The 25459-nt window shown below is 37.4% G+C and overlaps 6 protein-coding genes across 9 annotated transcripts; 3 read left to right on the top strand and 3 right to left on the bottom strand.

Moving 5' to 3' along the window:
* LOC18593210 (BTB/POZ domain-containing protein At1g55760) lies at positions 1133-3775 on the top strand. Its single transcript, XM_018124032.1, has 4 exons — positions 1133-1824; positions 2320-2465; positions 2670-2788; positions 2949-3775. The coding sequence occupies exons 1-4, from the start codon at positions 1706-1708 to the stop codon at positions 3549-3551; spliced, it is 987 nt and encodes a 328-aa protein (XP_017979521.1). The 5' UTR covers positions 1133-1705; the 3' UTR covers positions 3552-3775.
* Positions 5237-8323, bottom strand: LOC18593209. Its single transcript, XM_007020316.2, has one exon. It carries the CDS (start codon positions 7874-7876, stop codon positions 5561-5563), a length of 2316 nt encoding a protein of 771 aa, XP_007020378.2. The 5' UTR covers positions 7877-8323; the 3' UTR covers positions 5237-5560.
* On the top strand, positions 10531-16198 carry LOC18593208 (subtilisin-like protease SBT5.4). Its single transcript, XM_018124031.1, has 11 exons — positions 10531-10669; positions 10871-10980; positions 11081-11178; positions 11350-11514; positions 12072-12180; positions 13869-14406; positions 14493-14590; positions 14679-14924; positions 15003-15117; positions 15207-15420; positions 15507-16198. The coding sequence occupies exons 1-11, from the start codon at positions 10586-10588 to the stop codon at positions 16040-16042; spliced, it is 2313 nt and encodes a 770-aa protein (XP_017979520.1). The 5' UTR covers positions 10531-10585; the 3' UTR covers positions 16043-16198.
* On the top strand, positions 16934-18658 carry LOC18593207 (RNA-binding protein pno1). Of its 2 annotated transcripts, none has more exons than XM_007020313.2 (2): positions 16934-17170; positions 17667-18658. In XM_007020313.2, exon 2 carries the CDS (start codon positions 17700-17702, stop codon positions 18369-18371), a length of 672 nt encoding a protein of 223 aa, XP_007020375.1. In that variant the 5' UTR covers positions 16934-17170; positions 17667-17699; the 3' UTR covers positions 18372-18658. The 2 variants fall into 2 exon arrangements, with proteins under 2 accessions (XP_007020375.1, XP_007020376.1); XM_007020314.2 differs by having other exon boundaries at positions 16963-17175.
* Positions 18802-23215, bottom strand: LOC18593206 (DNA damage-inducible protein 1). Of its 3 annotated transcripts, none has more exons than XM_007020312.2 (15): positions 22981-23215; positions 22862-22894; positions 22426-22553; positions 21922-22147; positions 21636-21701; positions 21425-21487; positions 21288-21332; positions 20933-20994; positions 20545-20638; positions 20301-20393; positions 20131-20200; positions 19916-19986; positions 19668-19716; positions 19406-19431; positions 18802-19123 (listed from the first exon to the last, which is right to left on the bottom strand). In XM_007020312.2, exons 1-15 carry the CDS (start codon positions 23044-23046, stop codon positions 18995-18997), a joined length of 1221 nt encoding a protein of 406 aa, XP_007020374.2. In that variant the 5' UTR covers positions 23047-23215; the 3' UTR covers positions 18802-18994. The 3 variants fall into 3 exon arrangements, with proteins under 3 accessions (XP_007020374.2, XP_017980634.1, XP_017980635.1); XM_018125145.1 differs by having other exon boundaries at positions 22426-22577; positions 22981-23197; XM_018125146.1 differs by having other exon boundaries at positions 19054-19123; positions 19661-19716; positions 22426-22577; positions 22981-23200.
* Positions 24554-25230, bottom strand: LOC18593205. Its single transcript, XM_007020311.2, has one exon. It carries the CDS (start codon positions 24874-24876, stop codon positions 24670-24672), a length of 207 nt encoding a protein of 68 aa, XP_007020373.1. The 5' UTR covers positions 24877-25230; the 3' UTR covers positions 24554-24669.

Here is a 25459-nt window from a genome sequence, read left to right as displayed (position 1 = left end):
TGACTTATTAATCATATACTTAAATATTTATATTTTTAAAATTTTTTTAATTTAATCCCTCAACATTTCAATTTTGTTCAATTTAGTTCCTGTACTATATATGTTTGTTCAATTTAACCCATGGCACAAAAAAAAAATTTAAAAAATTTTTTAATTTGCCACTTAGACACTAACATGTCCATATATCAACGCCACGTGGCATTGTCATATCATCATAGTAGTGTCACGTGGCATTGCCATGTCAGACTAATATCACTATTGATGTCATCATTTTAACAGCAAAATTAGATGCTGTTAAAGAGAAAAACTAAATTGAAGTAATTCTCAAAATTAAAAAATTAAAATATTACGATTTTTAATACAGGGATTAAATTGAACAAAATACATGAATATGGAAACTTCCTAAATATTTTGACCTATAAAAAATTACCCACTTGCCTTCTCCTCGTGCTTGTTTGTTCAATTGATTACAAATCTAATACCCCATTGCTTGAAAGCATGTACTTCTTCATGTAATATTAAGTTTATAATCGATGTGCATGGTTTTTATTCATTGGTGATTGTTTTTCCATATTCATATTGATATGAATATATCATGTTAAGCTAATTAACTTTGTGGTAATCTTACTTAAGCTGATGGGGACTTGATCTTGGCTACTCTTTATGATTAATGGACAAAATCTTGAAAGATAAGGTGAGTGACCTCATCTGCAATTTGATGCTTACACATAAGAATCTTTGGTGTGCTAAAGGCATTAATAGTTTACTTGTCCTTTTCTTTTCTTCCCGACCTCCCTCCCTTCTTAATTTGGGCATAGGCAGATGGCTTGATTACCATTCATGATTTAACTTAAAAAGGACTATGTCTTTATCTTCAAACCCCCCCCCCAAGCAAAAGCCATTCTTAAACTGCAATGAAAGCTTGCTAACACTGTTCTGTCATTTTTAAGAATTTTCAGTTCTTTTATTGGGTTTTATTGACATAAAACAAAGGAGAAACCGAGGGAAGAATGCATGAAACTGACCCTATGAATGGGAGTTGAATTGGGTGCACGCAAATCCATGGATGGCCTAGAAATGAGTGTGAAAGAGGAAATAGAATGAGAATGGATTGCAGCTGACAGCAAACAAATGAAAGAAAGTATTAGATTCTTTGCTTCAAAGCACCAAAACTAATTCCTCCAGAAACAAACCCAACCCGCCCCTAATGAAATAGTAGTTTCCTTAGAGATCCCATAATGAGAAACCATCCAAAGACCCGACCAAGCCAATAAATAACCCCCACGCGCCCCTTCCACCTGAATTTCAGTGCAAAATCCAACCAACATTTCACCAAATCTTCCTCAAACTCTCTCTCTCTCTCTCTCTCTCTTCCCCTGCAGATACGATCATACTTCACTATCACTGGCGTAAAGTAACACCAACATTTTGTAGGAACAAAGGAAAGGAAAAAACAGCAACAACCCTTCAAACTTTGACATAAACTGCAACAGTTCTCTCCTGTCTGTAATCTTTTCCAGGCAACACACAGCAGTGTTTTACAGACAGAAGAGAGAACTGGGTTGTTTTCATTTTTGTTTAATTCAAATATTTATGTGGAGAGAACGATATTGTAACAGTAAACCTGGGAAAGTCCGGGGAGTATTTCTTCGAGGGGATATTTGATTGCATCCATGAGATCACTGCGGCCTTTGCTTTGTCTAGGATGAGCGAGTCTGCTTATAGAGTCGAAACCACTGCTCGCCTTGCTCAATGGAGGATAGACAATTTTGCTTCCTGCAATTACCGCAAATCCGATCCTTTCAAGATCGGCAAGTGGAATTGGTCTGATTGTTTATCTTTAGCTTCCTTCTTTCTCTCCATCTGTTTACAAAGATTCAAAAAACAAAACTATGATGCTTTGATCATGCATTAGTTTGGCTTCTTGTCCCTGGAAATTTGGATACAAGCCCCTGCATTTAGATAACCCTTTTAGGCTTATCCTTTGGTTTGTTTCTGTTTTTCTGAGTTTCTAGAATTTGTTGTTGTTCATCATGAAAGAATATTGATGAATTCTAAATTTTAGCAAGCATGTTCTTTGTTGATCATTTTGACCCTGGTTTATGTCCCTGACAAAATCCTGGGTGCACATTGGTGAAACTAATCTGTTGAAAACGTTTAAGGTTTGAGTGAAAGTTTGATGTTTTGTTTGGTAGCTGAAAAAGCAGGTGTTTTTTTTTTTTTTTTTTTTTGTAGTATTGCAAGTTTTTTATGGCCTTAGTTATGAGGGTAATGGAACCTCATTCTTATCTCTTCTTGCTTCTTTTATCTGGATTCAAGGCATTTGTTGGTCGAGAGGAACAGGGTTTTGTCTGTTAAATTGTACCCGGAGATATCAAATCTAACAAGAGAAAATCCTCCAATTGCATCCTTCATCATCCGCGTTGTCTGCTCTACAGGGGATCGGAGGGCTTTCACTCATCCAGGTAGATGCCGCTTCTGCAACCTGATCATTTATTTTGATCCACCAGTTCATATTTTGATGGCAAAAGGCATATATGTTGATGAATATGGAAGAACTCACATGTTTTTGAAAGCTTTTTCTGATCGATTTTGGTTTCTGAAGCTGCTGGAAAGTCATGTCCTCTAAGCTAAGACAATTAACTTTGATCTGATTCTCTGTTTTACAGAAATAACAGACAAACAGCTGAAGATCAATGACGATTTCGTCTGGCAGATTGAGGTTCCTTTAACAGGGAAATTCATTATTGACGTTGAGTTTCTTGATCTGAAGACTGCATCTCCAAACGTAAGCTCTCATCCTGATGTTTCAAATCATGAATTTAACACCGCTGATCAAGGTCTCTTGTGGAAACTAATGCTGATGAGAGTGAAATCTAGTGATCCAAAAGAGTGTTGTTTAGCATCATACCTGAATTAACAAGTATGGTTTTGCTGTTCATTGACAGGGTGGGGAACCTTGCTCCATATGGGCTGAAGGGTTCACAGAAAAGCAATCAAATGCAACAGCTCTTGCATGCCTTGGTCGAATGTTAACAGAAGGCATCCACACAGACATCATCATCAATGCTTCTGATGGAAGCATTGGAACCCATCGTGCAGTTCTTGCTGCAAGATCACCTGTTTTCCGCAGCATGTTTTCACATAACCTGAAAGAGAAAGAACTGTCAACCATAAACATCTCTGACATGTCCATTGAAGCTTGTCAGGCTTTCCTCAGTTACATTTACGGAAACATCAAACATGAAGAATTTCTGACTCACCGACTGGCACTTCTCCGGGCAGCTGATAAGTATGATATCGCGGACTTGAAAGAAGCATGCCACGAGAGTCTCCTGGAAGATATTGATACAAAGAATGTTCTTGAAAGGCTCCAAAATGCAGCTTTGTATCAGCTGCCAAAACTGAAGTCCAGTTGCATGAGATATCTTGTGAGGTTTGGTAAAATATATGATATTCGAGATGATTTTAATGCTTTCCTGCAATGTGCAGACAGGGAGCTGATAGCTGATGTCTTTCATGAAGTTCTAAACACCTGGAAAGGATTCTAAGATTCCACCATTGTGTAAAGAACAAAGGAAGTATGTTTTAAGTCAGTGGTATTTATAGCACCCCATGAAGATTTTAGAGTGCAGGGTTTCTGTAAAGATGATTCTTTTGTTCAGATGGAATTCATGTCTCCATGTACATAGGTATTGGTTTCCTTTGACATGAACATACTATCCTTGTTAACAGAAATTCAGGAATACAATATGATTTGGTTGAAACTTGAAAATTGATTGATTTATACTGCGATTTAGATTTTGAGAAGGATTTTACTTAATCAGTTCTGTTATACACGAGATAAATCATCACAAAAAACACTCAAATCTATCTGAAAACATCTTTTATCCAAGGATATGAATACAGGGTCTGTCTGCTTTGATTGCAAATGCTAATAAGTCAGCAATGGAGGTTGAAACTTAACCATTGGTTTCTATTTTCTCGAGTGCTGCTTTCAAGATTCACTCTTGACTATCTAATCAAGCACTAACTAAACTATGTAACAGCTGAAGAAAAAAAGAGGCAGACAAAGCATGTCAGTACACAGCATGACCACTTCGCAATGAATGCAGCCATGACTTTCCGGCCTCCACATTGAGAAGTCATTGACACAATAAACTCACATACTCTTTAGTGGATTTTGGCCTAAACAAGACTAAGACTAACCAACTCAATAACCTTAATTTTTTTTTGTAAATAAACTGTCACCAAGTCAAAAGAAAAAGCCACCATGTTGTCATAAATGACAAAGTAAATGGAGGATAAGGAAAGGTGCAAACACCCGAATCAAATGGAAAACCTGGCCATGTGGTCTAGCGGTTCACCTCCCAGCCTTAAAAACTGGGTCCAGGACAGAGGTTCCAATCGTAGCAAAACATGCAAGATGGGTTCTGTTTCTGAAAAAAGTTTGTAGCCATGATCATCAGCAGATGGCAGATGGCAGACGGATAAAGAAAATGTCTCTGACATGTGAATTGAAGTCACCCCACTTGCTAAGGAATCACTATCGTGAGGTTGTTTCTATCTTTCCTACATCATTACATACATACCAGCTTGATGAATGTAACCATCCTTCACTGTCATAGAAGGCAATAAGACCTCGACCTAAACCTTCAAAGTCCATACCCGCTTCAACTAAGAAAAGGGGTAACAGAGCTGAAGCTGACAGCAATGAGGTTGCATTAAAAACAGCAATTGTAAAGATACAAGAAACAGAAGTACCACATCCACAAGTCAATACCAAATAGATAAATAACTAACAAACCAACTCAGAGATGTCAGCATAATGAAGATGCAGAAGAGTTTGCTCTTCAAAAGCAGAAATCAAGCTTCTATTGGAAGGACAGTAAAGTTTCACCTTCAACAGTACGTGTATATCTACTTGCTGGTTGACAATCGAATATTCTAGCTATCATAACTGAGAACCTCAGAATATGGAGAGACAGGGTGAGAGAGAGAGAGAGTGAAAGGAATTTGAGCGAGAATAAGTTTGCGTAACTGGGAATATGGAGGGAATATTATTAGCATCTTTTTTTGCCTCCTCCTCTTTTATGTTGAATCAGTCTAAGGCTCAGAAGCCCATCATGACATGAATCTCAATGTGGAATGCAGAGACCAAAAGATTTCATCAGGCCCATACATCAACGTTATATTAGGTACATGAAGTACAAAATATCAACATATGTCGCGTCTGTTCATCAAGTAAAACTCATGTGGGATTTAAATTAGATCACATAAAGTTGCTTATTGAAAAACTCATTGGCATTGCCAACAATCTTATGACAAAAAAGAAGAAAGGTCCCTTTAAACGTTAAAACAGAAACCTTAAAACCCAAAATCTTTCAAGTACACCACTCATCAATAATGGGCCCCAAATTTTCATTTGCAAGGAAAAAATCTCGACACTCCCTTCCTGCAGCTGAGGTAAACAAGCACTTCCATTTTGCAGCTCATACTCAGGATTGTAGAAGGCTAACTCACTAAAGCCATCAAAGTGACAGGAAACATCAACTCTATATCACTTGTCAGACGTTTGTTTGACCTCACTGCTCTCTGCTTCACCAACAACTTTCTTTTCATCACCTTCCACAGCATCTCCATTCGAGCAATGGTTCTTCAAAACCGTAGATATGTCAGTTTCAGAAGCTCCAGCAAGCTTAAAGCGCTCAGCAGCAGTATCTAGATTTTTTTTCCAACCATCCATTCCTAATTTGCATTCAACTTGGGATCGTTCAAAGAGCATGTTGCCCCAGAAAAGATGTATTTGTGATCTCATCACAGCTGCTTGTTCAGCTGCTTCCTCAGCTGAAAGCTCACCCTGACTACCAGTTCCTGAGAGCTCACTTTCAGCACCACTTCCAGGTTTCTTCCTCCTCTTCAACAATTCCTCCTTCTTGCTTGAATTTGGATCTTTCAACTCATTTACTCTCTGCTCCTCCAGCTTCTCCCACATTTTAGTGGCAGATTTCATCTTCTCCTCTGCACTGTCAAAAAGTTGAAGTGTCTCTGCAGGATCCCAGCTTGAGAGATCTATTTTCTTTGCAAGTGCAAAAGACCAATTAAGTTTGGCCATTTCAAATTGCTGCTGTCCCAGTGCCAGCAGCCCCTCATAAAAGTCCGGCTTGATTAAGAGTGCTTCCGCATACTTCTCTCTGGCCAAAGAATACTTTTCCCTAACCCAGTCATAAGCCACTTGAAGTTGTGCTGACACAACCTCCTTCCCGGTAGACTCATCTAAGGGAATCCGTTTCCTTGCAGCACACATATGAACATTTCCCCAATTAAAAAATGCCAATGCAGCCACCTCCTGGAACTTGGCAGCAGCTTTGTCAAAGAGGATTTGAGCTTCCTCACTTGTAACCGTCTCCTCAAGAGCCTCTGAACATAGCTCCATCCCAAGCTCATGCAAGTCAATATGAGCGTCAGGGTCAATACCCACATGGGTGCGGAAAAGCTGAGCAAACTCAAACAGCCAATCATCCATCTCCACTTCCTTGCACTCTGGATCTTCTGAAGCCCCTGCTTTTTCGTTTGAAGCTTCTTTCTCTGCCTTTTCAATATCAGTATCAACACCTTCGGACACAGATTCACCAAGAGATGAGTGAGACCCACTTTCATCTGCCTTGGCTTCCTCACTCTCCAAAGGCTTCTCCTCGTCTTCTTCTGGTAATGGTGGCTCCTGCTCTGGACTTACCTCAACAATGTGCAATCTCAACATCCCAAATCCACTGATTTTATCTGCTTCCGGCTCTTTTGGAAGAAGAGCTTCAATGGAAGACTCTGCCAATCTGAGTTCTGCCGTACAGGTAATAGTTACCAAATCTCCATCATTATCCTTATATTTGATCAAAACTGACTTAGATGAAGGAAAACGTTTGCTGACAATCTCTCTTAACACTTTGAATCTGCAATTAACTGGCATTTGGGAAAGCCTTATGTCATGATCGTAAACAAGTTTCAATGGCCTCCGTTGAACTGCCTCCTCTGGGACCTGCCCATGGACAGAAGCAGAAAAAGACTGTTCTCTCTGGCCATCCTTATTGATATTATCGGTTGCTTTCAAAGAACCACCCGAGGGCTTCAGCACAAGTTTTGGCAACCGGGCCTTATTTTCAGGACCATTTTCAGTTGCTAAATTGATTTGGTGCTTCTCCAGCTTATTAATTGGTGATACAACTGATCCTCCAGGAGGTGATGCTGCTGTCTTCTTAGGCACCGGGCGAGCAGGTAAACAAGGCCCAAGGCCAGCAATTGGGGCACCACGAACAGCAGAAGCCCCGAGTGCAGCTGGGGAAGGGCGGCTCTGGAGGTCTTGCTGAGCCTCCTGGCGAGGACCCAATGCAGTCCTCAGTCTCCTGACAATCTCCAAAGCATCCTTGTGATTGGGGTCATCCCCCAACAAGAGCTGCACATCCTGCATAGCCATTTCATACTTACCTATGGCCTCAAAAGCCCGAGCCCTCCTAAGAAGAGCTCGAACAAAGCAAGGCTGAACCTGAAGAGCCATAGTACACTCAGCAATGACAGTGTCATAATCAATAGGTTTCATTTGCATCAAACAAGCAGCTCTATTGCTGTGAAAGACAGCTCGGTCAGGGTGAGTTTTGGGGATAAGCCTAAGAGCATTATCATAGTGTTGAAGAGCAGCCACGTAGTCCTTATTCTGAAACTTATTATTGCCTTCTTCTTTGAGCTCATGGGCTCTCTTCAAAAATATTGAAGAGTCTAAATCAACACCACCGTTGACATGTGAACTAGTTGTATTAGTGGAATTATTATCAACTGAAACCTGGTTTGAACTACCCTTCTTTCTTCTACCTCCTGATTTCCCCATATAATACAAAAGAATGAAACTTTTCCCCTTCCCTCTCCCTCTCTGTCTCTCTCAGTCCTAAACCCTCACACAAAAGACTGAAGAATTCTATTCCTATTGTTATATAATATAAAGCAGAAATCTTTGAAACTATAACTTGAGTTTCTAGCCAATAAGAACTTTCGGTTCTGTTATAGAAACAGAGAGAGAGAGAGAGAGAGAGAGAGAGAGGAGGAAGNGATACTTACAGAAAATACTTAACAAAGCTGAGAGCTTGCTTTCTCTGGATAATTGGAAAAATGGGATTTTTCTTGCTCAAGTGCCTGAGAGTGGAAGAAAGGAAGGACAAAGGCCTTTGATTGAGAGACAGAGAGACAACGGAAATGGAGGATGATGGTTTTTTGGGGGGTTTTGGGGATGTTGAAAACTTGAAACCCTAGAAGCTAGAAGATTAGCAGATCGGTTCCTTCCTAGCCGTTAGATTAGACTACTGTTGTTACTATCAACCTTGCATTTTCTGGGCCTGAGATCCACCTGAATCAAACTGTCACCACGTGGCAGACACCCAAAAATTCATACTAATATTTGGTTCGGTCAATTTAGTTAATCGGATAATGTAAAAATAAGGTCCTTTTTGAACTTTTGATACTAGTTTATTAGTTTCAAAAAATGTTCGGCTAAGACGACGTTAAGGTCTAAATATAAAATGTTTTTTTTTATTATTATGAGGTCGATTGATAACATTTTCTTACGTTAATCGATCTACATTTCTTTACATCGATCGATTATTCCATAACCAGTTCTAACCATATCCAACTTGATTTTCTCAAAGGAGCACCAAATCGTACTGTCTTGGAGAGCAATAGATTGGCTCCTCAAGGGAGCACCAAATCAATGCTCCCCAAGCTAGGGGAACACTCAACTCCATAAGAAAGCATCAAATCGTGCTTATCTAAATAGCACGAAATCAACCCGTGTAATTATAACCAAAAATTGAAAGTATCAGTGTATTTTACTCTCAAATAAAACACGTTTTAAATCGATTAATTCAATTGATTTCAATTTCAAAAAAATTTTCAATGAAACTAATTAACCGATTTGTATATCAATTATTTATAAGATACAACATTTTATAATAATAATATATTTAACATATATGTTTATATAATAATATAAACAGAAAATATTAATACGAATTAATTATGTTAATTAATTGAAACTTTATTTTTTCCATTGGTCCGATTAATTTTGAAATATATTTTGTTAACTTGGTTAAAAAAGAAAAAAAATTTTAACCAAATTAACCGTATATATACACTTATTAATCAGGGAAATAATCATTTTTTTAGAAAATATTTGACAGTGCCAAAAAATAAAAAGAAAAATTTTAAAAGGCCTGCAAATATAAATAATCTGTTTTCCTTCAACCCATATAAAGCCCATTGGGCCTTAATCCAAGCCCAAACTCTAATTGCCCTTTCCTTAACTGAAGACAAAAGCACAGTAGTTTCTGTTCGGTCTGTTTTAATGAATATGGAATAATGAAACAAAAGGACCAACATTCTTGTTTCAGGCTCAGAAAATGGACCGACCTGATTAAGTAAGATTAGAATATTTTATAAAAAGGTTCGGATAAGATTTGAGTAATAAAATTAATACTTATCACAGGTTTCAATAAGATTCGAAAAACGGATCATAATTTCATTACTCAAATTCGATTATAAATAATAATTTTTAATATCAAATTTTAATTTGATATTAATAATTGGGTACGGATATTAAATGTTAATCTTTAATCAAGTTCGTATAAGATATAAGTTAGTTAAATTTTAATGAGATTCTGATTCGGGTATCTCGAATGGGATTTGAGTTTATCCCTCTCTAAACTACTTAAACAAGTAGCCATGGGTAGAACCTTATCAACTTAACCATGCTATTGCTACTAGCTTTATAAAATTAATTAATAGTATGTTCTAAATTATCAATTTATAGGTTCTACTTACCTAGTCTATATGTATATGCTCACAAATTCCATCCCTTTATTTATTTTCCTTATATATATATATAATATATATAATTTATTTAATGAAAAAATCTCCGTAAATATCTCCTAATCAAACCTTTCCAAATTCAATATTTACTAATTACAATTCCAATTAAATTGATTTTTCTTGTACCATTAACAAATGTCTACAAAACTAGTGTCTATGTATTGTACACATAGAATATTTTTGGAGTATTCGAGCTCAATCTAATTTGATTTGATTTTGATTATTCATAAATTGTTTTGCAAATTATGAAAATATTTTTGGAATTTTTTAAAAGACTTTATAAATAGAAAATTTTCTTATAATTACCCAATTGGTGGCCACTAATTTGGGTATTAATTAATTAAATTGTCACATAATTAAATACAAAAATAAAAAGAAAATAAAATTAGTGATTGACAAGAATTCCAACCAAATCACAACTGTAAACAAAATAAAATGTAATCTGAATGATTTTTTTTTTAAAAAAAAAATTGTTAGCTCCTAAATCAATCCATTCCCTAAAAAGTTGCTTGCACAATGGAAGAGTTTCAATGCAAATTTGTTTCTAAATACAAGCAAAAACAGAGTTTTAAAAACAGGGGAAAGCAGAGCTCTTTGTGCTATTATTGTTTATACTTTCTTCTTCACAAAGAGAGGTGAGCAGAGGAGAAGGGAAGAGAGATATTTCTAAGGCAAAGCAATGAGGCTTTCAATCCTTTCTTCTTTGCTTTTACCAGTGTTTCTTTTCTCTCTTTTGCAGAGTCCCACTTTTGCTATCAAAAAGGCAAGCACCATCTTCAATTATTATTATTTTTTTCTTTTGAGAATGTTATTGAATTTAGTTTGCTTGCTGAATTTTCATTGATTCTTGGTACCAAGACTCATTCTGGGTTTATCTTGAAACTTCTGTGGAGTTCGAGTTTCAATCTTTATTTGTTCATAATGTAGATAAGTGTTTGACTGGAAATCTCTTCTCTGTTTGCAGTCTTACATAGTGTACTTGGGAGAGCATAAACATGGTATAGAGCCCACAGCGGCTGACCTTCATCAAGCGACGAATTCTCATTATGATTTGCTGGGTTCATTAGTCGGAAGGTATAGAGTTTGATTCTAACATGAAAAAAGATTCTCTGTTTTCCTTTTAAATGCAGGAAAAACTGCAATTCACTGCATTTGTTTCAATATATTTATGCAGCACTGACATAGCCAAAGAGAAGATATTCTACTCGTATACTCAAAACATCAACGGTTTTGCTGCTGTCCTGGATGAGGAAGAAGCAGCAGAGATTGCAAGTAAGAAGTTCAATTTCGTCTAGCATATTTCTAAATTCTCACAGTTTTAATGCCGACTGTATGCAGCCCTCTTTCTAGCTTCCGCCTCTGTTTTTTCCTTTGTTCTTTCTGCTCTTTCTAATCGCAGGATCACTCATGTCAATCATTGTTTTTCCTTCTTGATCAATGCAGAGCATCCGGAAGTTGTGTCGGTTTTCTTGAACAAAGGGAGAAAGCTGCATACAACACGGTCATGGGATTTCCTCGGATTAGAGAATGATGGAGTTATCCATTCTTCCTCTATCTGGAAGAAGTCCAGGTTTGGTGGAGATACAATCATCGGAAACCTTGACACAGGTTGAAACCTTTCAATCCCATTCTTGGAAACTGAACAATCCCCATACTGTTTTTTGCACGAAAAAATTTTGGGGTTTTTGATTTGATGTTGTGCACGTTTCAAGCTCAAACTCAATTCCATCAAATGACACTCTGAAGTTGACTCTCTGATAATCTGCTAATTCTGTCTGTTATTGTTTTGACTTAATCATTCTACAACTAGTAGAAATGATTTTTTCCCAACGATTTCAATTCCCTGAATTCATGGCAATTTTAGTGTTAAAAATCCAACACAAATTGATCAAAAGAACAGCTTTTTGCAAGTATATATGAGGTTGAAAGACCAGCTTTCTGTTAATCTGCAGATATTCATAATCATATGTGTAAGCATATATCCAATCTGACAGTGGTAGGGTCAGTGGCTAATAATTTTTGACTACACATTCTTGCTTTTGCCTTCCTTTTTGCTATGTATATCAATGTGTGTGCCACTGTTTGCTTGTCAATTGCCATCATGTTTTGACATTTTTTTTTGGGTGCAAATGCTTTTCTCTTTTGTGTGATGTGGTTGTGCCAAGGTGTCTGGCCGGAATCGAAGAGCTTTAGCGATGAAGGGATGGGGCCTATCCCATCAAGGTGGAAAGGATCCTGTCAGAATGATCCTGATGATGGAGTTCACTGCAACAGGTTTCATTCTGATTCCCCCCCATTTTTACTTTAAAGAATTTACCTTTGGTGAAAGCTTGACTTTAAGGAATGAATATCTGTAAAACGCCTGCCAAATCATTCAATGCCAAAATGCTTTGTTTGTAAAAGAAAATGAGTCCTCTCCTTGCTGAATTAGGAAACCATAAGTTTTTACCAGGACAGATCAGTTTCAAAGAACAATTGTATATACACACTATAATGTATTTCCTTCTGTGTGTACATATATATATGCAATACCAGCCTCAATTATGAGGTAAAGTTTGAAAGAAGAAGGGCCCATTCCTTAAAGTTTATTTTTTTTTCTCTTTTAAAGTTGTCTAACTGACCTTGCTTTTTAGGGTATGCACAGATAGTGGAATTCATATGTGAATCTTACATTCTAGGGAGTTTATGAAAAATTAAAAAAAAAATGTTTCCAAATTCCATTTGCCCATCACTGCATTTCACAAATCTTTCCAGCCAATTTGATTATCTAGTTTCCTAATCTTCACTACTTCACTTGAGGTTCATGTTAATTTCTAATACTTGTTTAGTGTTTCACAAGATTGATCCTTTTGGTCTCATGATGTTTTCATTTACACACCACTTGTTCATATATATATATATATATATATATATATATATTAGTTAACAATTGAGTGCCAATTTGTTGTCTTAGATCTGGGTGCATTAGTCTTTAAGCAGCTTGAACTAGGATCCCCAGGTATTTGAAAATGACATCTTTTCTTAGAATAGAATACAAGGTGATCTCTGCTGTCTTCGGCAACCATGCACGTGGCTTGATTGTGTATGTTGGTGAAACCATTTTCTTTTCCAGGTTCAAACCCAAGTTAGACAATTAAACTTGTAAGGCAAACCTTCAGCTCTTCTCTTTGTTCTGCAAGTTTTATCAGTGAAAGTTATGGCAGTTTTCATGTTTTGAAGCAAGATCCCTACCTAAATCTCTCTCACCATGTGTGTTTGTACTAAGACCTGAAAGCTAAAGTTCAGGCGGCCGCAATGCCAATCTGATAAGACTAGACTTAGAATCATAACAAAGTGATAAAGTTTTTTAATCAGTGATTGTTGTAGGGATAAAGTGAGGGCCAAAATTTTCCTTTTTCAATAATAAATTGAGAAAAAAGTAACAACAAGGGAAAGGAAAAGCATTCGCTTAAATATTGAGAACAGAAAAGATTAAAGCAAAAGGGGAATAAGGACATTTTCTTTTTGACTCTATGGTTGTCTAAAAATCCATTTTGAAGCCCCCCAGGGTTCCCTTTATTTTCCCTTTGATTCTCTCCCACCATCACCCTTTTTATTTTAAGTTTTCCTGATCTTGATGTTGACTACAGAAAGCATAAAGTGAAGTGCCAATTGTGCCACCCTTTAACCTCTTATTTCTGTATATATTCTGTTGGTTAAAAGTTAATATCCAAGAAATAACTTACACCATGGCTGCCTGGGCTTGTTGGGCTAGAGGGTGTAAAGCAATTTATAACTTTAGCATCAATGGTGACGAGAACTCCAAAATGTGAAATAGTTGTGACCAGGAGTATTGCAGCTGGTAAACAGCACCTAGTGCAAAGATGATTTCACAGCTTAGGGGAAGGCTTGGTTAAACAGCTAAGCCTGTTGTCTTGGTTCAGATGATTTAACAGGGTGCAATTTTGTTATTGGAAATGCAGGAAGCTGATCGGAGCAAAGTACTTCAACAAAGGTTATGCAGCTGTCCTTGATGGTAAACTCAATGCCACCCTCGAGACTGCAAGGGACAACCAGGGCCATGGAACCCACACCCTATCAACAGCTGGTGGTAGCTTTGTTCCTGGAGCAAACGTATTAGGTTTTGGTAATGGAACTGCAAAAGGAGGATCACCAAAAGCTCGTGTGGCTGCTTACAAAGTATGCTGGCCCCCCATCGATGGCAACGAGTGTTTTGATGCAGATATCCTGGCTGCCTTTGATGCTGCAATAAGCGATGGTGTTGACGTGCTTTCTGTGTCATTGGGTGGTGAAACAACTGAATTTTTTGAAGATGGGACTTCGATTGGATCCTTCCATGCTATGAGGAAAGGCATTTCTGTGGTTGCTTCTGCTGGCAACGACGGGCCAGATCCAGAAACTGTAACGAATGTGTCACCCTGGGTGTTTACCATTGGTGCTAGCACACTTGACCGGGACTTCATCAGTTATGTTGAACTAGGCAACGACAAGCGCCTCAAGGTATTCTTTTACAATATATTTTAACTGGTTCACTAATTTAACCTTTGCAATGGTTTATTACCTGTTGTTATTGTATCCGCTGCCAGGGAGCAAGCATGGCTACTTCAAGCTTGTCTTCTAGGAGTTTCTATCCATTGATCAGTGCTGAAACGGCGAAAGCAGCCAACGCAAAAGCTGCAGACGCGTAAGCATCATACTCTCCACCCTGTGTACTCATAATTCTACATCATTGATCCCATATACATATTGCTTTGCTTGTGCTTGTTCTGCAGAATCCTCTGTCAGCCTGGAACACTTGATCCCAAAAAGGTTAAGGGGAAGATTATAGTCTGTGTTCGAGGAGTCAACGCAAGAACAGACAAGAGTCAGCAGGCTCTTCTTGCAGGCGCGGTTGGAATGATTCTCGCCAATGATGAGAAAAGTGGAAATGGAATTATGGCAGATCCTCACTTGCTCCCAGCTACACACATAAGTTTCACTGATGGTGAAACTGTTTTTGCATACATCAACTCAACCAAGTAAGCTACTCTCTTACTTTCTACTTGAAGTTCCATTGCTTCACTAGCCAACTCATTCTGTTTATGAACTTATACCAGGAAGCCAACAGCATATATTACTCCCGCGAAGACAGAATTGGGTTCAAAGCCTGCTCCTTTTATGGCTTCTTTCTCTTCTAGGGGACCCAATGTGATTGAACCATCAATCCTCAAGGTTTGCAATAATGGCAACTCATCAACCCTTAGGGTTTGCATCGATACTTCTTTTCATGTCTAATATTTCTAATCTTTATTTGGTTTCAGCCTGATATAACTGCACCAGGAGTGAGCATCATTGCAGCTTTTTCTGAAGCAGTTGGGCCATCTGAAGAAACATCTGACAAGCGTAGGATGCCTTTCACCAGCATGTCTGGAACCTCCATGTCATGCCCCCATGTTTCTGGTATTGTTGGCCTTCTCAAGAGCCTCCACCCTGACTGGAGTCCATCAGCTATCAAATCTGCAATCATGACCAGCGGTATATACAAGCTCTTTTTCTTCTTATTCCATTTCGTTCTACACGTATTGCCTAACTTTTCCAACACGAAATTCTCATTTTTTCAGCAAGAACAAGAGATAACACTGGGAACCCGATGGTTGATTCAACCAACAAGAAGGCAACCCCGTTTGCTTACGGTGCAGGGCACGTGAGACCAAACCGTGCAATGGATCCTGGTCTTGTCTACGACTTAACGGTAGATGATTACTTGAACTACTTGTGTTCCCGTGGCTACAATCAAAGCATGATAAGACTGTTCTCAGACAAGCCATACACTTGTCCCAAGTCATTCAGTTTGTCAGACTTCAACTACCCTTCCATTTCAGTTGATAAGTTCGGTGGCTCAGCAACGGTTAGCAGGAAGGTGAAGAATGTTGGTTCACCGGGGACTTACAGAGCCCGGGTCAGATCACCAGCCGGGGTTACAGTTTCAGTCAACCCTTCAACTTTAACATTTGAGAAGAAGGGTGAAGAGAAGAAATTTGAAGTGACATTCAAGGCAAAGAGTAATGGACAGCCTGCAGGCTTTGTATTTGGGCAGTTGATTTGGTCTAATGGTCATCACTACGTGAGGAGTCCTCTTGTGGTGAAGCACAAGTAGATTTGGTGAAATAGGGTTGATTAATTAGGATTTGATCATTATTATTCTCATTCCATTCTTTGGGAAAGATTAAACAAGAAGATGGCAATTGTAATGGCATTAATTTCTAGTAGGTAATAAGAAAAAAATAGAAGGTTTATTCCTATTCTTGGTTGAGTTTTTTTCCCTTAATCTATTAATTGGCTACATTATTATCCACATGAACTTGCCTTTTCTCTTGCCTCAAATTCTAGTGAAAAGAAAAGAAAAAGAGTATACAAAATCTATAGATTAGAGCAGTGTGCAGTGATGAAAATAACTCGAGACAAATGAAAGTAATTTGGACGAGTAGGGTTAGTTTCATCTTTAGAATGTTTTTGAAAAGTTGGACATGCATGGTGGTTCATATATGAAAGTAATAAGAAAATGAAAGTAACTCGAGACGAGTAATAGATTGTACGGATTAGTTTCATTCTTAGAATGTTTTCGAAGAGTTTGACATGCATGGTAGTTTATATATGAAAGTAATACTCGACTCATTAAATAAGAGTAGGATAGTACCATCATGAGTTTGGATACTACATGTCATAAAATACTTTATCACTTGAATCCAATTATAAATATTAAGTATAAATTTTTAATCAGATTCGAGTAAAATATAAATAATAAAATGTTAATCCAGTTTCGGGTATCTTAAAATTAATTGATATCTGTTGTAATTCTAAATATTTATTTTAGTAAAATCTTCAAAAAAAATATTTATTTAGTAAACCCAACATATAGCCCACAGACCTTTAAGAATGGCCCATGGATGAATCATTGGGCCAAATAATCTTCCTGAGGGAGAAAGGAGTCCAGCCCATTGCATGAAAGCCCAAACTCAAAAAGGGTAGTTCGGTAAACACAACAATTAAGTTTTAGGGTTTAAGTCTTCTGCTGCTACCGCTTCTTCTTCCTCTCTCGTTGCCACCACCTTCTCGGGGTTCTCTGCTTCCAGCCAGGGTTAAGAGAAGGATTATCTCCTATTTTTGTGAGAACCCAAAGGTCTTATTCTCTTCAAAAAGTACAAAGCTAGCTGAACCAGCCTTGTTGTCGCTGTGTTCGAAGTCCAGTCCTGCCGCCACCCATCTCTTGTAACTTCTTCAGCAGGTCAGGTCTACGTTTTTATCACTTCTATATCTCCTCTTTAAAGCTCATGTTCTTCTGTTGATAATTGAAGTTGAATGATTTTGGGTTCATGTATGGGTAGTCATGTTTCCAAATTTGTTGCCTTTTGACTTTGTTCTACGCAAGTTTTGCCCTTTTGGGTTCTATAGTTCTGATGGTTATGTCGGATTCATGCTTGAATTATGTCGTTTTTTTTTTATTATTTTTCAGTTGGGATTGGTTGTTTTAGCCTTAAGGACTAGTCTTTTATGTTATTGAATTGATGTATTGGTGAGTATAATAAGATTTACTGCCTCTTTTTAAGATGAAATCGATGCCTTTAATAGTATTCTTGTAGATGTAATTAGTGATTTCATTGCTAGTATGATTTCTTGATGGTATGAATTTATTGTTTGATGCTGCAATTTTTTTTCCCATGATTTTCTCTACTTTGAACTTCAATCATAACTTGAACTTGTCGTAATTTCTATTCTTACAGGCTCCAACTAGTTTGTGTTGAGATAGCAGAAAGATGTCTGCTGAAGCAGCCGCCACCATGGAGATTGAAACGTTGCCTTCTGACCCTAAACCTGCATCCAATTCATTGCCCCCAAAGCTGAAGTTTGAGCCCCTGAAGGCGCATGAGATGTCTGATGGTCGAGTCCAGTTTAGAAAGGTCTCCGTTCCACCTCATAGGTATTCACCTCTCAAGAAATACTGGATGGATATCTATACACCAATTTATGAACAGATGAAGATTGACATCCGAATGAATCTCAAAGCTCGGAAGGTTGAACTGAAAACAAGATCAGATACACCTGACATTAGTAACCTTCAGAAGTGCGCAGACTTTGTCCAGGCTTTCATGTTGGGTTTTGATGTTGTGGATGCCATTGCTCTTTTGAGGATGGATGAGCTATATGTGGAGTCCTTTGAAATCAAGGATGTGAAGACACTTAGAGGAGAGCACTTATCGCGAGCTATAGGAAGACTGTCCGGGAAAGGTGGTAAAACAAAGTTTGCTATTGAGAACGCTACAAAGACTAGGATTGTCATTGCTGACACCAAGATTCATATACTGGGATCGTTTGCCAACATCAAGATTGCTAGGGATTCTCTTTGCAGCCTCATTTTAGGTTCCCCTGCTGGGAAGGTTTACTCAAAACTTAGGCAAGTTTCTGCCAGATTGGCAGAAAGGTTTTGATCGTGTTATTTGTAATATGAATGAGATTTTGTCAAAAAAAAAAAAAGGAAAAAGAAAAACAAGATCAGGATAGAATATTCTCAGTATTCTTTGCAGAGTGTAATTTTGGATGAATTTTTGACTGGGAGACTTTGAGAGAATTTTCTATAAACTTCCTTCATAATGTTTCGTTTGGAATCATACAATGAAATTTATTGTATTGATGATTGATGATTGGTGATTGTATTCCTTAGTGTTGGTACATTTGATTTTAAGAATAAAATGTAGTATAGCATAACATTCTGACACTGGGATTGTTTTGCAGCCATTTAAGATATTCATACAGAAAGTACCTGGCATTTCAGGATTATAGTCATGTTAGCTAAGGAAACCATTAAACCAACACTACTGCAGAAATAACAAATATCAGCTTCAGGTGCTCTATCAGCAGTTTAAACAAAAAGGAAAAAAATGTTTCTTTCAATGAAAATTCAGTATCTTTTGAATTGCAACACTTCCTCAGTTATGTATAAACAATTCAGATCAAATGGATATCAAGTACAGATTTAGCAATGTGTGAAAGTTTTGTCATTGAATAATTGAAATCAAAGTTATTTCTAAAAATGGAAATTGCAAGTGATTCCTCAGCCTCCAAAGAGAATCCCAGCAGCCTGCTCTTCATTGCCATCACATAATTTAAGAGCTTCTATCACCATTTGTCTTGCAAACCCCAGCTCAACAAGCTTGGCAACTTTGGCTTCAAAATCAGGTCTCTGCAGAAAAATAATAAGTATTTTATTAGCGTTTGGGTCAATGATTGGACCTTCAGGCTTCAGCTCAATCAAAATCGGTTATCTACTGCTGTACACTAATTGGCAAACCACCCCCCCTTGATTGCAATGAAGCTAAGACTGAATTCTCAAATTTACAGTAGTGATCAACTTGAAGATATATAGCAACAGAATCAACTTCATCAGGTCATCAAAATACAGCTTAGAGAAATATTCAGTATAGAAGCTAGCAAGGTGTAAAAGAATTGTTCAGAGCAGACATACCTGTGTCACATCACCACGTCCACCTCCTGGGAGCAAAGAAGAAAAAGAAGGAAAGCATTTCAGAAGCAAAGTCTGTGAATATGAATCGCTTACAAAGTGCTTTCATAACACCTCTTTCAGGCAATAAAAGCTTGCTTAAGGGGAAAAAAAATTAACGCTGGTAGTATGTACCAGTTAAACAATAAAGTTGCATTTAGATGAATTTTGGAACAAAAGCAACATGAAAGCATGCCATGACAAGAGTCAGATGACAACCACTAACCGGAAGATTGCCCTCCAGATTGCACGCTAGGATTCTTCTCAGTTGTTGCCTGAAGAATCACAGAAGATCAGTGGCAAAAAAATGCTAAAATGCATCTCCACTACCTAAAGATCAGTGCCAAACTAGGAACCGTAGATATATTCCCCACAAATATGGGAATTCATGGAAGCAACATAATTCTTATGTGGGATAAAATTTCAAGGTAGCAAAGACTCAGATAGTGCATAGCAGATTCGTAAAAGACTTACAGCAGCTCCTGAGCTGGATGCTTGCTTCGAATACCTTTCTTCATCAAGGAAGCGAGAAGGTATGTCCTTTTCTGAGAAGAGTAAAGACTTTAGTTAACTTCCATTAAGGAAAGAAATCCAGTAGCACAAATTCAGAGAAAAAGATTGACATAATGACCACATGGTAATTCATAACTCTGAAACAATGTCCCAATATAATGATTAAATTCACCAACCTTGCAAAAATGGTACAGATACTTCTCCTCCTCCGACTCTAAGAACATTCTCCTTCAAATCAATAATACACTGCACATATTGCCCAAGTAAGGATTACATGAACTTAAGGAATGTAAGCACTAAACTGAACGGAAATGTCAGATATTAAGTCACGTAGAGATGTAGCTACCTGGTGTTTACGGAGCATATCCAATCCAAAGAGAAACTCCATATTGGGAGAGTCCAGAACCAAGAAGGAACAAGGATAAAATATATTTCCAATCTACAAACATGAGATAAACCAAGAGTAAGCATAATGAATAAGTGTATGTTCATGTTAGGATTATTTGTCAAAAAAGTTTCATAAAAACCAACTGAAGGAAAAAAGAAAGTTAAGACATAACGTTGTACTAGAAAACCAGTACACATCCTACCTTGATTGGAGCAACATGTATCCGTCCCAATATCTCTGATTGGCCAACTCCATGAGCAACACCTTTATATCTTTGATCTAAAAGCCTGAGCAATCTGGAGGGGACAACACCAACACAGCAAGAAAAAGGCCATCGATGTTGAAGTCTTATGAAGAGACAAATATAATTGCATGACTAACTAAAAAATGGAAAGGAAACATTCAGTCAACAGAATCCCCTTTTCATGAGAAAAGCCAGACAATAATGTTAATTACAAATCCCCAACACCTTCTGCCACGTAAGGAGGGGGAGGAATATTTCAGTGATTAATTCAATTTTGCTATGATGACTTATATAGCAAAGGCATTTTCTAGATATGCAAAAATGAAAAAATGTTTATAGCACATACCCACACCGCTCAGCACAGCTTTTTGAAATTATTGTTGACTGCGCACCACTATCAACAAATGCCTGAAAAGAATGACAAAGTAACATATTCAGTAAACTTCTCAGAGTCCAATATTCAACATCAAGGTATATATGACAGAATAATACAGAATCTCAACTATAACCTTATATAAACAATTGCAAATGAGATTCTCAAGGTGCAAAAGAAAGGAAAGGATAGTCGCATGATGTACATTGTTCAGACTCCTTAGAAGTAAAAGAGAATGTAAAGCAAAGGGTTTAAAGGAACCTATAGGCTTCAATCATATAATGATGACCCTTGTTAATAAATATACAGCACAAGGTATCGTCTTTACCTTCAATGGGACACCATTAACCTCCATGTCCACGTACAACATAACCTGATTAGTATGAAAAGAAACACTAAATTTTAAAGAGGAAAAGAGGAATAAAATTTAATAGGTAAATTCACAAGGGAAACAAGCCTACATACCACCCTTGCAAAACCTTCAGGATTATATTCCAAGGCAGCAGCCCAATTCTCATCAATCCCTTTCTGCATCATGATATTGTCCAGAAAAATGAGAGATAATTATGGAGACAAAACAATCCTTGTCAAACCATAAATTAACATATGACACATTTCAAATGCAAATAATTGGTTCACATTAAGTTAGATTAGTAGAATGTTGCAGAAAACTAACCTGGCGAATGGCAGCTTCAATTTTCTTTTGTGCTTCAACATCAAAAGGATCAGCCTGAAGAAGAGCCTATAGTGCAAAATCAAATAAATGTGTATCAATTACAGAGATGATCAAGACAATATAATTTTATCATAAGTATGATTATGCTCTTTCAGAATCTAAAAACTTCTTGATAACTTTATCAAATTGGAATATAATGAAGTGAATCACAAACAAGTAGTGTTGTACATTTGACCACTGATACACAAACAACTAAAGGCACAGACAACTAGGAGAAGCTACTCACAAGTTCCTCCTCCTCTTGTCGTCGCAATTCAGATCTTTGTCGATGACGCACTCGCAGAAGGTCCTGCAGTTTGTCAAGATCATTTCCGACAACAGCTTGTGCAAATTCAGGATCAGTCTGAAATAGTTGTCCAATTAGATTAGAATCACGTCGAATGTGTTGCTGGAAAGCTCCAGGGTTCACAGCAGATCCATCAGGATTGAAGCTCAAATCATTGGCAGACACACTGCAATGATTCATAACAATCCAGGTCAGTTCTGGATAGATATAACTTGCACTTTAATTGGCTGAAGGCTTATCCTTTCTTTTCATTTACTTTTGATTCAAGTTTCATCAAAATCAAATATACTTCTATGAGCAGAGCGAATTAAGCACCTAACAAAATGAAAAAAAAACTTAATTCATTGGCCAACTCCCTAACATAATAGGTGAATCTTGAACCTTTCAAAAACCGATAGTGACATTAAAGATCACATTAAAGGAAGCAATTTGATAATGCATTACCCAGAAGCAGCACCGGAGACCATCATGACTAAATCCTCATCCTTAACACCCAATGCACTCAATTTTTCAAAGTTCTTCATTTCCCTCCCATTGTACAGCAGTTGCTGCTGCTGTAGCGGCACCGTAGTCTGCCCGTTAACACCAAACACGCTCTAACAAATCAGCATAAGCTTAGCTCCACAGTCAACTCTCAAAAGGCCAAAATTTATAAAGAAAACCATTGAAGAAAACTTTTTTTTTCAAAGAAAGAAAAGGAAAAAAGTGAATCTTTTATCAAGTAACCTGAGCTAACAAATCTCAAACAATTAACTTTCAAACAATCCTAAACCCTTTGAAGAAAAGCATAGAAAGAAAACAAAATGCTCACAGTTAATCCCAAAAGGATTAACTTTATTGAAAAGGAAGCTTAAATAACCAAAGGGTAATGATCTCTGACCTCCACTTCCAGCAAAGCTTTCAAATTTTCAACCTATGAACAACAAAATTAAAAAAAAAACTCAGCAAAGAAATAGAAATTCAGAATAATTATAAAGAAGGGACAGAAGGGTACTTAACAGTTTCATGAGGATCAACATCTAAGCTAAGGATCTGTTCATCTGCCGTCATTACAGTGATTTTCATCTTGGCTGTTGGCTTTGGATCTTCTTTTGCTCCTGCGTGTGTTTTTCCCTTGTTGTCGGGTTTAACTTAGTGTTTAGTTTTGGAGGTTTAATAATATAAAAAGAGAGGACTTTACCTTGTTTCACTTAGACTTCTTTTATGCTGTTGTTCTTATCGAAGAGTTTCTGTTCTGTTCTGAATTTTACTTCGTGTCGAAGAGAAACAGGTGATTTGATTGTCTACATTCCGTGGTAGAGTTAAACCCTTACATGGCTTTTCCCTATTGGTAGTATTTGGGCTTTCACCAATATATGTGTCACACTTTAACATTACTATTTTCGTGGGTTTGACCTTGAGGTGGCAATTAGACTTGATTGTTACGGAATCTCAAGTTGAATAAGTGGTAAATTTTATCAAATTAATTTTTTAAGAAGAGAATAATGATTAGGTTTAAATTATATTTTGACCAAGTTTTGATCCTTTTCACATCCCCTCTGAGTTCCAATGATCAACTTTGGAAACTTGACTTTATGGAGTAAGTTTGGGTGGAATTTGAGGTATTTTGGTTGGTATTTTTGGAGTAAGTTTGATCATCATCAGCAGCGGCATCTCATATTGTGCTTTAGAAACATATACTTGTAAAGAAATCATTTGAAACCTCATGATTTAATCTATGGAATGCCTAGTTGAGGTGCTTCAGCCTGAAGTATGTGTATGCAAATTCCATTCACTCTCTTTTAGAATATACCACCTCCCCCCTTCTCTTTTTTCTGTTCACATTTGCTGCAAGAAAGTGCACCATGTACTTGTAAAGAAATTATTTGAAACCTCATGATTTAATCTATGGAATGTCCAGTTGATGCCCTGAAGCCTAAGTATGTGTATGCAAATCCCATTCACCCCCTTTTTAGAATATACCACCTCCCCCACTTCTCTTTTTTCTGATCTCATTTGCTGCAAGAAACTGCACCATGGTTTTGATCTTCCGATTGAGCATTTTGGATGCAAAGCTTCCCTGGGGCATAGAGGACCTCACATGAATCTCATGCCAATGCCAATGAGTGATAGCATTTGTTTGTCTCACTAATTTTGTTCTATTCATGAAGATAAGATCCGTATAACATTCTGCTTATCTTTTACAGCACACACCACTCTTCTTTTTTACCCTGATGATCAACTTAATCTTCTTCGAATAAGAACAGGAAAAAATTGAGTATACGTCTCAGTGTTTAGACCAGATTTCACTGAATCCATCAAACCCTGTTTGTTAAGTTTGAATCCATCAAACCGTGGATGTTTGTTGAGTTTGCTGGTGTGGTTGGTTTGAGATAGGACTCTAGAACACCCTTCAACCAATTGATTGAAAAAGTTTAAGACTTTGATGAATATGGTAGCTTCAAGACCAAACTATCTTGAATCTTGTTTGTACAGATGATGCAGATTCAGTACACAAGAACACATCAATTCACAGAAGAAATAAAGAATAAATCTTTAAAAGGAAAGACGTGATTCAAGAAACTGCACAAAATAAACAAATAACAATAGAATTAAACTTCATAAATCCCAACAAAGAAACGAATATCCCATTTGGCAATTGCCAATTACAATATAAAACTAAAAAACAATAAAGAAAAGGCCTAGAATTTAGAAAGGGGGAGGAGCTGCATAACCCAAGAAAGGCCTCCCACAGGAAGAGAGTTTAGGATCACAGGGGTAATAGTCCTCATGCAATGTATCCTTGAGCTTGTGAAAACCATTCTTGAAAACCCCAAAACCAAACAAGAATCCAATCAACACCACCACAAGTATCAGGCATGTGCACAGCATGCAAACTCTGCTCCCACAACACATCTTTACACAACAAAAGAAGAAAACTTTCTGCTTCTGTTTGGGCTCTTTCTGGGGATTTTTGATCTGGGTTTTTGGTTTTAAGGGTCTTTATAGAGAGAAAGAAAGAGATATGTGAAGAGTGGGAAAGGGGCGGTTTTTGGATCTGAGAGAAAAACGTGGAGTGAAGGGGAAAGTGGGGGATTTGGACTGCTTGAAAAAACTTGGACGTTTTGAATTGTTGGCTGGCTTAAAAGGTAAGCAATAAAAGGGGACTTAAAAAGATTGGGAGAGAGATTCTCTCTTGCTTCTTCCTGTACCCTTCAACTGCGAATCCCATCCAACAAAAAATACAAGTTCAATCCCATCTCAATTTGATAAAAAAAATAGGAAAAGTGAGTAACTTTGCTTATAGAAAGAGGTGGACTTTTGGATTTTTGGATTTTACGGCTTTGGATGGGTACTGCTCAGCTGATGCGGTTGAGATGGTGGTTGGATTAGTTGGGTTGTTGGATTGGGCTTCTTTTCTGAGAGTTGGGGCTTCAAGACATGGGTTTTTTCTTTCAAATGGGACAACACCGGCTTGTTGTAATCTCTAATCTTAATC

The sequence above is a fragment of the Theobroma cacao genome, chromosome 7 (genome assembly GCF_000208745.1).
Source record: "Theobroma cacao cultivar B97-61/B2 chromosome 7, Criollo_cocoa_genome_V2, whole genome shotgun sequence".
Classification (NCBI taxonomy): Eukaryota; Viridiplantae; Streptophyta; class Magnoliopsida; order Malvales; family Malvaceae; genus Theobroma; species Theobroma cacao.
This window is presented reverse-complemented; position numbering and strand designations above follow the sequence as displayed.